General features: G+C 41.3%; 1 protein-coding gene and 1 non-coding gene across 2 annotated transcripts; one reads left to right on the forward strand and one right to left on the reverse strand.

The window, feature by feature from the left end:
• Positions 1 to 1,021: 1,021 nt before the first annotated feature.
• On the reverse strand, positions 1,022 to 7,332 carry LOC146702732 (uncharacterized). The gene is made up of 5 exons (XM_085465708.1): positions 6,318 to 7,332; positions 5,899 to 6,027; positions 3,744 to 3,935; positions 3,354 to 3,480; positions 1,022 to 3,204 (listed from the first exon to the last, which is right to left on the reverse strand). Exons 1-5 carry the CDS (start codon positions 6,607 to 6,609, stop codon positions 3,096 to 3,098), a joined length of 849 nt encoding a protein of 282 aa, XP_085321834.1. The 5' UTR covers positions 6,610 to 7,332; the 3' UTR covers positions 1,022 to 3,095.
• On the forward strand, positions 5,478 to 5,571 carry trnai-uau (transfer RNA isoleucine (anticodon UAU)). The gene is made up of 2 exons: positions 5,478 to 5,515; positions 5,536 to 5,571. It is a non-coding gene; the product is annotated as a tRNA-Ile (tRNA).
• Positions 7,333 to 13,771: the final 6,439 nt, after the last annotated feature.

The raw sequence follows: 13,771 nt of genomic DNA on the forward strand, positions 1-13,771 counted from the left end.
GCGAGACAAACCCAGCTGCTCATTAAAGCTTTCTGGTTTGATCAGAAAATAAAACATTGGTCCATACATCTGAAAGCCCCGAAAATGCATTCTGTCTCGAGTCTACAGATGTATCCGTGTATTTCCGTGGTGCTGATGCTGCGCTGAGCGGACAGCTCCTGAAACTTTTGAAGTGTCGGAATGTGGAAATTTCAACATCGCTTGAAAAAACTGACAGCTAGCAACGTCCCTCTCACCGGTAGGCGAGTTATTTTTAGCCAATTACAAGTTGAATCTGGTAGTTGGGGTTATTAGCTAAGATAGCGTCATCAAGAAGTGGCACAACTAATGTGTCTATGCGAGGTGATTTGTGATGTGCATCGCTGGCCAGGAGATGTTCAGTAAGAACATCTCCTGGTTTCATCCTCATGTTTCCCTCTCACCACATATCCAAACCAATATCATGACCAGCAGCTTTACAGCTGTAGAAGAGGCAGCTGTGCAGCAAAGACACAGAGTAACTCCAGCTTTGTGTCTTTTTCATTGTAGCTGAAGTCCGGGACAAACTGTGTTTCTTTTCACCTAAATACGAAACGCGTAATATTTTCTCTGAATACGAGAGGATTCCGTTTTTTAAGGGGTGGTTGGCAACTCTACTAACCTTATGAATAAAATAAAGTTCACTATCAGTAACATCAAAGCACCCACCCAGCTGTATATAAACTCCATCATGCTAGCTAGCACGCAGTACAAGTTATACACCTAAACTTGGTTTATATCTGACCCAGATAGACTGCAGGTCATAACTTCTTACCTGAAGTTCAGTTCACCTGATACTCCTCCTCCTGCCTCCCCTTTCCCTCATCCACCTGCTGGCCTCTGTGGAAGCTCCGCCATAGCCACCACCAAACAACTGAGTCATTTTTACACATCTGCCAGCACCTGGTCAATCCTCCACCTTTCATTGTTTATACTGTTACAGAAATTAAAAAAAAAAAAAATCATCGGGCACATATGGTCGTGCCATCAGTTAACCCTTTGCGTGCCCAGAGTTGCCGACCCCTGGGCTAAATGAATTGGGTTTCTGCAATGTGATTGGCCGATTAAATCTCCTATATCTTAACAAGCAGTTGAACAGGTGTATCAAAGTGGATGATTTCAAAGTGCATTTGTTTGCATCAAGAGTAACAATTATGAACACACACACGGATGGTCAGCTTCATCAATATACAGTATTGTATATAGTGTCGTCAATAAAAAGTATTTTTACTTCCTGATATTATTATTTTTTGTATATTTCTCACAATTCATGCTCCAGATCATAAAAACAGATTTTAATATTCAAGGAAGATAACCCAACTATATAGAAAGTTCAGTTTTTAGAAGATTATTTAATTTATTAAGGTATAAAAAGTTATCCAAACCTTCCTGGCCCTGTGTGAAAAAGTATTACCTCTAAACCTAATGACTGGTTGTGCCACCCTTGGCACCAAGAACTGCAGTAAAGCATTTGTAATCACTAGTAATGAATCTTTCACATCGCTGTGGAGGAATTTTGGCCCACTCTTCTTTGAACAGTTGTTGTTATTCAGCCATATTTGAACATTTTTGAACATTAATGTCCTCTTTATGATCTGTATAAAGTCTGTCAGTTGGATTTGAGTCCTTACTAGTAATTGGAGCCAATCAGAGGTGGACTTACTGGTTTATTTACGATTGTCCTGCTGCATAAACCAAGTCTGCTTAGGCTTCAGGGCACAAACTAATGGAGGGATATTCTCCTGGGAGCAGAATTCATGGTTCCGTCACTTACAGCAAGTCATCCAGGTCCCAAAGCAGCAAAGCAGCCCCGGACCATCACACAACACCTCCATGTTTGACTGTTGGTTTGGTGTTTTATGAAATGCCGTGATGGTTTTGCGTCAGATGTAATGGGACTCCAATCCTGTCTCATCAAGCCAGAGAATTTTTCATCAAAAGTCTTGGGGATCATCAAAACATTTGATGAAGCCTTTTGCCCCCCGTTTTGCTCAGCAGTGGATTCCATTTTTCAATCATGAACCTCCTTGGAAGGTTCACCACTTTTCCAGTGGTGATCCAGTGTAGCGATCCATCCATCCATTCGCTTTTGCTTATCCTTTTCAGGGTCGCTGGGGGTGCTGGAGCCTATCCCAGCTGTCATAGGGCAGCCACCGTGCTGCCCTCCAGTGTAGCTAGACAAACTGAAATCAGCTAAAAATGTAGTTAATTTATGATTTAAAAACTGGGGGGCAATCAGTTTTTCACATTGTGCCAGCCTGGTTGGGTTAGCCCTTTTCCCTTTTTGAATGAAATCATAAAAAAATTGCATTTTGTAATTATTCTGGTTATTTTTGACTACTATTAAAATTTACTTGTGTGACAAATATGTGTAAAAAGAAAAGAAATCAGAGAAAATACTTTTTCACAATAAAAGAGGGTTCTTCCTCCCTACTATCACCAAGTGCCTGGTGTAATAGGAGATCATTCAATCACTGAGTTGGAGTGATTATCTCATAGCAAACAGCATTTTGTGAAGCTGTTGTGGCACTGCGTGAATCATTTGCATCTGTACAGAACTGTATGTACAACAAATACACTTCATCAAGGAAACCGGTCAGATAATTGATCAAAAAATAGCAGCATGAAGATCTTGATCCTAGATTTGAGTTTGCTCAAAGTTATTTCTGGCTAAGAGGAACAAACATGTAGCCGTCAAACTGTGGAAGGGAGTAATATTTGAATACCACTATTTGCATCTGCTTACTGGAAGATAGAATAAGCAGATAACATACATCCTTTAGCTATATCTCACTGAATTATGAGCAGATTTTCAGAGGGAGAGGAACTATTTACAGCAGCTCTGCTATCCTGAGCCTTTGGACAGTACAGATGTAGCATCAATGCCAAAAAAAAGTTCTAAAGTTCTCCAGGTGTTGTGCACAGTCCCATATTATTCCAGCTCGCAGGTCAAAGTTTGACAGCAATACTGCAGGGCAGCAAAGGCTGTTTGGACCCAAGCAGCTCCAAGACGCAGGAAAAGTCTCTCAAGTGCAGGAAGTGAGGATTGTATTGTTGTTACTCCAGTAATCTTGTTGTCAGAATGGCTTGAAGGTGTGTATTGTGGACTGACAGTGTGGACACTGGTGAAGAACGTCCTTGAAGTTTTTCATGCAGAAAGGGATTATACAGCAGCCGCCAACACAGCTGTTAGAAAGAGAAGGAAAGGTCACAGATCATTCTGAGGCGACTGTTTTTGGTGCTATTAGTTAGTGCTACAGTGTGCCTTGTATCATGTGCATGCGTTCTTAATGAATGAATTTTTTGACATCATCCTGGTCAGGTAGAAGACGTACCCTAACATGGAGCACAAGCAGCACGCTAACCAAGTTGTCTCGCCCACTTTCCTTTGGGTTTGTGTGATGATGAGCTCTTTGCAGGTCGGACACTGGGTGAGCCCGGCGTCTCTGCACAGAGTTTCAACTTTGCCGGGGAAAGAGACAAAAAGAGAGAAAAACTGGAATGAGCTTAATTAAAAACCAAAAACAGCCCCCTGGTTTTATTCAAATGCAGGTGTCGGCGTGTTCATACAGTACAGCTAGTAAACAGATGCATTCAGTATACAAGGAAATATTTCATTGCAGCAATATCTGTCCAAAAAGTTACACAATATTCAAAGAAAGAGGGAACCATGTGTCGACATATATAAACACTAGTTTGTGTCGTAGAGGAAAAGTGTAACACACCTGGAGCGATGTCATCTTCTGGTGTTTCTATTGGTATTTCAGGTTCAGTTTCTACAGGTTCTTCAGGGTCTTCAGGGTCTTCGGGGTCTTCGGGTTCTATGCTCTCCTCCTGGGTCACCTCTGCAGGCGGCAGCGTGTAGATCCCTCCCCAGGGTGTTTCATTTTTATAAAAACTGGGGTCTGCTTGATGAACTTGGTGATTAAAAAAGAATAAAACAAAAGCAGTTCAAACTTTAGCTTTAAATGGGCCATGTTTAAAAGAAAATCTCATTCTGTCTATTTCACTTCAGCCATGAACGCATTACTCTATGAAGCCCCTCCCCTAAAATGCCATTATCTCCATTTCAGATTACCTTTACATCACTTTCACTGATTATTTTAATATGTTTAACATGAAAATCTGACAGTGTATCATTATATATTAAACACAGACGGACACAAAAAGGGAAAAGAATATTATTTTCTTCATAAACTGGTAACAGTATGAAAGTTTTCATACTTTCAAATCCATTCAATTTAGTTTTGTTTATATGCCTCAAGTCGCTTTACATTGTAAGGTAAAGATCCTAAAATAACACAAAGAAAATAATCATATGACCCTCTATGAGCAGGAACTTTGATGAAAGTGGGAAGAAAAAACTCCCTTTTAAGAGGAAGAAACGTCCAGCAGAACCAGGCTTGGGGAGGGGCAGTCGTTTCTAAAGGGACAGTTTAATCCAACATTTTTCATCTGTGGTTTTCAGTACTAATTATACATCCGTGTGCCTCTCGCTTCCTGTGAGTTACCCAATTTTGAAGATATAAATATGTAAGGAATTCTGAATATACTGTGCAAAAGTCTTGAGCCACCGCTAATTTCTTTATATTTTGCAAAATGGGAAATTAAAGCAATGATTTACTGAAACATGCAAATAACCATGTATATGAGGCAAAAACAGAGTATGGCGAGCTCATTTTAATGAGCTTGAAAGTCAGTCTTTGGCATGAGTGCCTTTATTCTTCAGCACAACCTTCTTCTAAGCAGCTTTCATTTCATTTTTTTAAGTAGTCTTCAGGAATAGTCCTCCAGGTTTCTTGAAGGAAATTCAAAGCTCTTCTTTGTTCTGTTTTCTGTCAAGATGATCCTAAGCTGCTTCAATAATATTTATGATGACTTCAAAGATTCATCACTCCAAAACACCCAATAGCTTTCATTTCCAGTCCAGTCCTTGTGTAATTTGCCATATCTCAGCCTTTTCTCCCTGTTTCTCTTCTTTTTCTGATCAAGTGAAGGGTCAAATCTATCTCTCAGGCTCAAATTCTTTTCTGTTTCTTCCAGTTACCGTTCATTTCCTGTGGATAGTTTTTACCCATGCCACATCTTCTTTTGTCGAAGACATCTCCAGTTGTTTCAAATCTTTTAAATGCGCACTGCACACCAAAAGAGATAGCCCAAGCTTTTTGTTATTTTCTGCAGATTCAAGTAAAGTAATAGGAATGACTTATGTACTAGTAACAAAGTCCCTAAAGATCCTGTTTTGAATTGGTTCTGTACTAAGTTGTCTGTTATAGTTAGGTGTCTTTTTATACTTGAATGTTTGATGTGTTAGTATTAAGTGACTTCTTTCTTATAGAAATGGTCAAATAAAAAGAACTGGGCTAAAAATGAATGAAAAAGCAGCCAATGTCCAAAGAAAAGCGTTGAAAGACCTTCAGAAAGCCATCAAGTCTATACCTCAAGAAAAGCTTACAGGGGCTCCAGTGGCGCAATCGGTCAGCGCGCGGTACTTATAAGACAGTAACCTGCAGAGTGATGCTGAGGTTGTGAGTTCGAGCCTCACCTGGAGCACAAACTTATGACAGGCAAAGGTTGTTGTGATTTTGTGCAAATAACATTGGATTTAAAAAAAATTGCTGAAGGCCGCCTCCCAAAAAAGTTGATTCTGTTCATCTGGAACGAATGTTTTCACTGGGAGGGACGTTTCGTCAGTCATCCAAGTGAGAAAACGTTTCCCAGCCTTATAAACAGTACATTTGCATAATGACTGAAAGTGGCAAGCAACAGGCTTTGGTGTCAGTTTCTTGATCATTAATATTCAAATTTGATTTCAGGGTGCTTTAAATAAAAAACAAAAACAAAAAAGGTGAGATGAGAAAGTGTGGAAATTAAGCGTACCTCCGTTTTCTGTGGGTGTGGCAGTCTCTTCCTCTTTCGACAGCTCCTCCTTTTTAAGCAGCAGCACATTCAGCTCTTTCTGAATGGTCTCCAGCTCGTCTTCGCTGTCATCGTCATCCTCGATGTTTGCTGATGACATCACACAAAGTACCCCAAAGGTTAAACTGACGCACAGTAAGCTGCTTGGTCCATTAACTCAGTGATTACTGCATTAGATTGCTTGTTTTATGAGCTAACACAAGTCACAGAATCGGCTGTAAGTTACAGCCACACTAGTTTTAGATTCTTAGCTTTTTGTGTATGAAGTAAAGTTGCTGTTTAAGTCAACTGCTGATGAATATATGTCAACATGCACCCTAACAATGGTTTCCTTTTATAGGAACAACCACCAACTGTCGGATTTTTTTAATCTGACTCACTTTGCTTTGGAGCGCTGTCCATCTTTTGCTCTGACTTTTTGGTAAATTCCCTCATCTTCTGCAGGAGGAAACGGCGGTTCTGAAGCTGCTGAATGCGGAACTCAATGACAGCCAGCGGTGGAGGGCCGCTTCTCGTCTGCATTGTCTCCTGACTAGATTCAGGTTGGGGATCAGGGTCAGCTTCGTCCTGCTGCTCCTCCTCTGGCTTTTGCATCTCGCCTGCGTCTGGCTCCATGTTTGGAAGCTCCTCTAAATTCTGATCAGACACCATGTCCAGGATTTGATTCTCCATCCTGGGACAGAGATCTGAATATATAGTCCTCAAACCGATGGAGGTGTAAAAACAAAAGAAAATCCACAGAGAACGCAGCTCAAACCCACGATCCTAATCCAAATTCAAGCCAGCCTGTGGCAAGGTTAGGTTCCAGACTTCCCCTTCTGGTTTTTCTCAGAGATCGGGGAGAGCTGCTTGAAGACAAACATTTCTTCTGTAAAAAGAATTAGTCCACCTTCTGAATGTTTCAAAAAAAGACTCATCAGATGGAAATATTTTCATCATCTGTCCATTCTCACCTCAGAGGGCTCATAGCAGCTTTGCACAAACGTCAGCATGGCTGATAGCTCCGCTGAAATGAAGTAAACAGTGTGCACAAACAAATGAGGATCCAAACGTCCGTAATCCATGCAAATGCCACTAGCTTGGAGCATGTGCAGGTCATATGCTGAAAGGAAAAGTGTGATCATAAGAGATGTTAGAAGATGGAAACAGAGGCTAAAAGCAATGGCTTGCTGGAACTATTCCAGCTAAGCACTGTTCCTCCACATTACTGGAAAACTAAGCGTTTAAATGCAATGCACTGAAGTTGGAAGGTATATTTACCTGCCCCAAAAGTCAGGGTTCCATTTGCTGCATCCCCAGAGTGCTTTAATATGTGTTTATTTTAAACTCTAGGCTTTCTTTGAATAAATGTAAATAAAGTTTACTTATCATAATTTTACTGAAGTAAATATGAAAATAATCTCATTAAAAGATTTGCTTTTGTTATCACATACAAAACGCATTATAACAGACCTGTGTGTGGCAATTTAAGAGTTCTTTCAATTCAATTCTGGTTTTTACAGCGCTAAAACACCCAAGGAAGTTTAAATATTGTAAGGTAAAGACTCTACAATAATACAGAGAAAACTCCAACAATCAAAAGCTCTCCTATGAGCAAGCATTTGGCGACAGTGGGAAGGAAAAACTGCCTTTTAACAGGAAGGAACCTGTACATCATCTCAACATAGCAGCAGATCAGCTATAATCTGGTGGACAGTTCAGTTATCAAGCCTGTGGCAAAGGCTCAGTTGTTTTGTAGTAAAGCAGATAAGACGAGAAACATGCACAACATTTTTCAGTTTCATTTTTCTGTAAGCCACGAAAATAGCACAATTCAGTACTGACATAAAAAACAATAAACAAGCAAACACAAAAACACTCACACTCCATATACGTGCACAGAAAGCAAACTGGTAATGGAGTTGCTTTTGCATTAAAATTTGAAATTCATATAACCTCTCCCTTAGTGTATAGAATCAGCACAGGATATCACAATATCAGATCTTTGACTGCATGTCTGTTCTTATCGGTTTCTTTTTGAGCTTTTGCTACTTTTGCTATCTTCATCCTGCTCTCTCTCCTTCTCACCCTCTCTATCCTCCTCTCTCGGGCTTCATGCTGTTACCAAAATGTAAATGTGACAGTGAAACAGAATTTACAACCCAATAAAAGGGCTGAATTACATCATTTTATGATACTATTCTAAGTAAATATAGGCTTCCACTGGCCATTGATCGTTAACATCCTTCTGACTAGCTCTGGAGTCCTGTTGTGCTGTAAACAAATGATGAAGCCCAGTTCGAGCAGGAACTCATTATGAGGTGTACTTTATTACATTAGGTATGTAATAAAGTTGGCTAGTCATTCATATGTAAATTAGGTTGTTACCTGGGAATTCTGGAGGGAGGGGAGTGGGGGTGTGTGGATGAGGGGGGTGGGGGAGCTGCTAAAAGCTGTGAACTTCCTTTTGTGTTCGTCTTGATGCATTCTCAATCATCCAGGGAAATAAATCTCCAAAAGTCACCAACTTGGAGTGTTTCAGTTTGCCATCTTAGGGAGAAATCAACACACATGGGTGTATGTCCTTTGTTGCTGAGATTTATTGATAAAAACAGTACAAAAAACCAACCATTTGCACACATATTTACAAATGGCCTGCTGAGTGGTGCACGGAGCATGTTCATTGGTTCATGGACCTCCCTGAACTAATGGCATTTATTGCAATTGTCATCTTGCGGGGGGTTAACAGGGTTCCATCTCTAAATGACTGCTGGTCAGCAAACCTGGGAAACCCACAGATAATTGGAACTATGGCACGAAACCGCTTCCAAGACATCATGCAACACCTACGCTTTGATGACAAGTCCACCCACAGTGATCGAGCAAAGACTGATAAGTTCGCTGTTCATCAACGGTGATATGTAGACCAGGGTTGTAGCACGTGATGCAGTTGGTGACAAATGATCCCCACACACTGGAAATTGCAGCGAACTCCACCCACCGAATCACTCCATGTAAGCACTCTAGTAAGGTTAAAAGGTTAAAGCCATAAAGGGTTTTCTCATAAACCTTCTCCATGATCTCATTTTCACTTCCCGCTTTGCGGTGGGATAAGGCGTCATCATTTACTTGTTTTTCTTAGTTGACACTCGGGAAGCTATTTGGGTCACCAGGCTTTGCCTGAATAAACAGCAACACACAACAATACATTATATTACTTACCAAATGATGGAGCTCATCCTCTGAATGTTGTTCTATGATTTGACCACTAGATGTCAGGATAGAACAAGGAGCTGGACAGGCTCACAGAGGATTAAGTCTTTAGTTTACAGCTTGACGTCACTGGTTCGGCACTTGCAAGCCTCTATATATCCATCCCTCCACCTCCTCTTTCATTTCACAGGACCTTTATGCACAGTGTTTCCTTTTTCTTCTTTCATTTGGTCAGACTTACCTTTTATCCACTTTACACACACGCACTTACCTACCTTCTCAATTGACTTTTTGCTCTGTGTGTGCATGTGTGTGTAAGGGAGATACACACAGATCAAGTAACAGTAAAGCGTGTGTGAGCACCACCTGTCAGGGTATTAGTCATCCAGAGAAGGATACACAGACTCATTGATGGTTAATGAGCTTCATTATACAACAACCAAAACTCCTCGTGTGTCACTTGACAGTCGTGTTGCAGTCAAAGCGCAAATGTTAAATAATTGGACCCTAAATGCTTCAAAGTAGGTCTTTCAGGTATTATCTGGAGATGAAAGCATCTCCTGCCAGGTCTTAAACATGAGCAGCTAGCTATTGGTCACAGCGGACCATTTAGGTGCTAAAAAGCGAAATAATTTTCTCAAAACTGGAGACCAAAAATAGACCTAAAAATGAGTGACTTTCATGCCAAACTAATTTCCAGATTCTCATCTTTGCTACTCCAACTTTCTGTTTCAACAAATGTTCATGGCTTGCCTGGTATCAGTCAGAATGGCCTGCTTTTTGCACTCTCTTTCCATTTTAACTCTCACACTGTCTCCACTCTAATGCATTACTATGGAGCAGAGGCTAGTCACGATTTGTCAATAGCTAATCAGTAGAAACCCAGGGGCAACCTTTGGAGCTTAACGATGAAGCCAACACGAGTTCCTCTAGGAACTGCAGTTCCTCAAGGTCCCACAGGAAGCTGGCTCCAAAAGGAAATCAGTCTGCCATGTTAAATCAGGTTACAGCAATACAAAGGATATTTTTTGTTTAAAAAAAAAACAAGAAAAAAACCCATTTTGTCCACTACAGGCACTTTCCCTTCTTCTATATATATTGTAAGAAATCATCCTTGAGATTAGAGCCACCACCATATTGACTGACAGGTTTTCCAATGCAGGCAGCTGATCAGTGCTAGTAATGCATTAGCTTTGTGCACTGATCAGCTTGTTATCCTGCCCCCAAGTGTCCAAATAAAAATGGATTACTGCAAATCTAAAAAACAAACAAACAAACAAAGATTCAGTTTGACAAAAGGACAATCACGACAGCTACGGAGTAAGCGGCAGGTATTTATTTCCAAAGTAGCATGGCTTAAATGTTTCAAAGCAGCAAGAGTATAGTAAAGAACACTATAATTAGTAAAAGGCTCAACACAGACATTAGCAAGAAAAACCAGAGTAACTCTTTCCATAGTGCTAGAACAGTCCTCTGTAATTACCGGCCCTGGCAGAGGACTGTTGCATAACAGACAGACAGAGGTGGCACATAAATCAACTTAAACTATCACTGTAATAACACTGTGGTAGTTCAAAGCAGTTAAACAGGACAGTATATATATATATATATATGTGTGTGTGTGTGTGTGTGTGTGTCAGCTGTGCCATCATTGTATTGTAATGGAGATTATTGTAGCAAACACTTTATCCTTTAGTATTCAGTGTGATGGACTGGCCTGCTCCCTCCCAGAGGACGTCACTGAGGATGACGTAGAGTTGCTTAGAGGGTTGCGTCATGCCTGGATTAGTGTGTGTGTGTGTGTATTTCTGTACTTATGAAGACCAAAACAAAGCTTCCTAGAAAAAAAAAGACCCAGAAACTATTTGCCATCATTTCCTATTATAGCAGGAGTGAGTCAATGTGCGGATGTTCCTCTTCTCTTTGTCTGAATGAAAAACCATGCTAAGAACTGTTTCCTGTGCAGCAGCTCGCAGCTGGACTCTCACACTGACTAATGGGAAGAGAATTTGAATACACACGCTCTCACGGTCACAGCAGTTGGTTCTCATCACGGTCTTGAGCATGCTGACTGAAGGCGAGTGGCAGCAATGATGTCACAAAAATGGGCCATCAGTCACCCACCAGCCCCCACCTTTTCTTTTTGGGAGGTTGGTGGCAGACAGGCGAGATCTCTGCAACACTCAGATGAAGGAGGTGCGGTGTGTTTGTGTAAAGTAAGTGAGGGAGGAGAGAAATATAAAGGGATGTGAGAGGAGGGTGAAAATGAGGGAGGAAAGACAGAGAGAGAGAGACAGAGAGAAAGGAGGGCATGAGAGAGGGTGTCAGGCACGCTGCCAGCCATGCAGGTCTGATGTGAAAAACGATGTCTGCGGCTGCAGCGACAGGCGAGCGAGGATGGATCCTGTTCTGCATCGAAGACACTATATCACAGACACGCAACTTATGCTCACACTCATAGCGCCGCTGTAAATCGTCTGGTGGAACAAGAGGGTTGCGTAACAAGGCATCTCTCCAAATCTATGTGCGGCATCCCTCAGCAGTGACGTTCAGAGATTAAAACCATGCAGCACCTCATTGTTATAGCTCGAACATATAACAGCGGCGATAAATCTCTGTAACAAATCACAAGCTTTGGTTACCACGCTGTCCCGCCCTCAGACGTCACCCCCCACCCCGAGGTGGATTGACTTGTCTACACATCTGCAGTCAGTTGTGTGCAAATGGCCCGCAGACGCTGTTAAACAAGACAAATATCTCATTTTAACATGAAAGCATGGCTGACATGTTGGATTTGAGATGTGCAATGAACATGGACATTCAACAGTTCTAAGTAGATGCTTCCACTTGGTTGCAGTAGGAAAGATAAAAAAGAGTAAGAAGTATTTTGTGGGATCTGTTCATCTGGTGTATCTGAAAGGATAAGGCTGGATTATATGATATGAGGAGTGACAGTGTCGGTCTATTGGTTGGTTAGCCTTAGTGTCCGGCGGCCTCGCCTCTGTCAGTGCGCCCCAGTGTGGCTGTGGCTACAATGTAGCTTGCCATCACCAGTGTGTGAATGTGTGTGTGAATGGGTGGATGATAGGTTGTGTAAAGCGCTTTGGGGTCCTTAGGGACTAGTAAAGCGCTATACAAATACAGGCCATACAGCCCATTTAGCTTTTCTCTAGATCCATGATGAGTTCCACATTTACCATGAACTTAAACTTCAAATTTAATGTGTTCTCCTGAAGATAAACCTTGAATAATTTGGTGATCTTGCTATTTAGCACAGTCACCAAATCAACAGTTTAATTGATCTAGTGCAGCGGTCTCCAACCTTTTTTGCGCCACGGACCGGTTTATGCCCGACAGTATTTTCACGGACCGGCCTTTAAGGTGTCGCGGATAAATACAACAAAATAAAACTAGTACCGGTACCGAAAAAAATAAGATTTATTCATAACACACGTGAAAAGACCCAGGAAAACCGAGTTAACGATAAAAACGATAACAAATTAACGCTGAAAACCGATAAAAACCCTGAAAACCATACATTTCACACCTGAGCCTCAACTCTCGCAGCCCGGTACCAACCGACTCACGGACCGGTACCGGTCTGAGGCCCGGGGGTTGGGGACCGCTGATCTAGTGTTTTGGTAACAGGGGCAGGGCTAAAGGGGGGAGCTAGGGAGGCACTGGCCCACTCTGACATTTGATTATGGGCCATAATTTACCACGACTTTGGCATCACATCTTATACTTCATTGTACCCTCTATGCCTGCTGTGGCCTTTTAAAAACATTCTGGAAACAATAGCTGGACCCTCTCTTAAAAATTGCACATTAGCAATTTTCAGGGTACTATTTGCTAGCCAAGGCCCTGGTCACACAGGCTGGGAACCACCAGTCGTTAGGGGAAAAGCTGGTTGGCAAGTGGTTACAAGAAGTTGCTAGCTTGGTGAAATTGGTCACAAAGCTGTACCAAAAACCTCCTTGTGACTACTTTGGTTGCTAGCTTGTTGCCATGTTCACCCATAGCTGGAATCTAAGACTGCAACCTCTCGCTACCACTCGTAATTGAAATTGCAATGCAGACTTGAAACAGAAAGCATTTGCTTAAAAATTAAAGTGAAGTAAAAGTTGCACATTTTGAAACATGCTGCTTTTATCTAGACTAGGCTAGCATCGTTATGGTGGCTACAAAATACGCAATGTCAATGAAACTCACAACAATGACAAATAAAATAACAGTTAAGCTAAACCAAATTAAGCTAGCATTAACTTTGAAGCAAATAATTAAGGCAACTACCTGAAAAAGAGGCGGGGCCACAGGTAACGCATTTTAAATGTGGACAGCCCTTAAGCCGCACGCAGCTATTATTAGCTGATTAGCAAAGGTTTTGAGATAAACTAGCCAATCAGCTCAGGTTTTCTCAGCTCTTTAGCGGAAATAATAATGATGCATCGTGAGTGAATAACTCTGATGTAAATATGTTTCATCATTTCTGAACTTCTGACAGCTTTAAATGAGGCAGAGGAGCACTGCCGTAAGACCAGCTTGGGTCTGGTCTTACGGCAAGTTTTCAAAAATGTTTTAGGAATTAACTTTGTAGAAATTTAAAAAAAGGACTCTTAATAATTCATTTTACTGCTGTTAT

The sequence above is a fragment of the Copadichromis virginalis genome, linkage group LG8, assembly GCF_057382275.1.
Source record: "Copadichromis virginalis isolate Kocher_CV1m ecotype Utaka linkage group LG8, C_Virginalis_male_GT1.1, whole genome shotgun sequence".
Classification (NCBI taxonomy): domain Eukaryota; kingdom Metazoa; phylum Chordata; class Actinopteri; order Cichliformes; family Cichlidae; genus Copadichromis; species Copadichromis virginalis.

Bases quoted from the DNA above. Each gene is read 5' to 3' on its own strand.
- LOC146702732 (XM_085465708.1), bottom strand. From the start codon at position 6,609: ATGGAGAATCAAATCCTGGACATGGTGTCTGATCAGAATTTAGAGGAG. The intron at 3,481-3,743 runs GTGTGTTACACT...TCCCCGGCAAAG, and splicing joins AGAAGATGACATCGCTCCAG to TTGAAACTCTGTGCAGAGAC. The intron at 3,205-3,353 runs GTACGTCTTCTA...TCTTTCTAACAG, and splicing joins TGCTTGTGCTCCATGTTAGG to CTGTGTTGGCGGCTGCTGTA.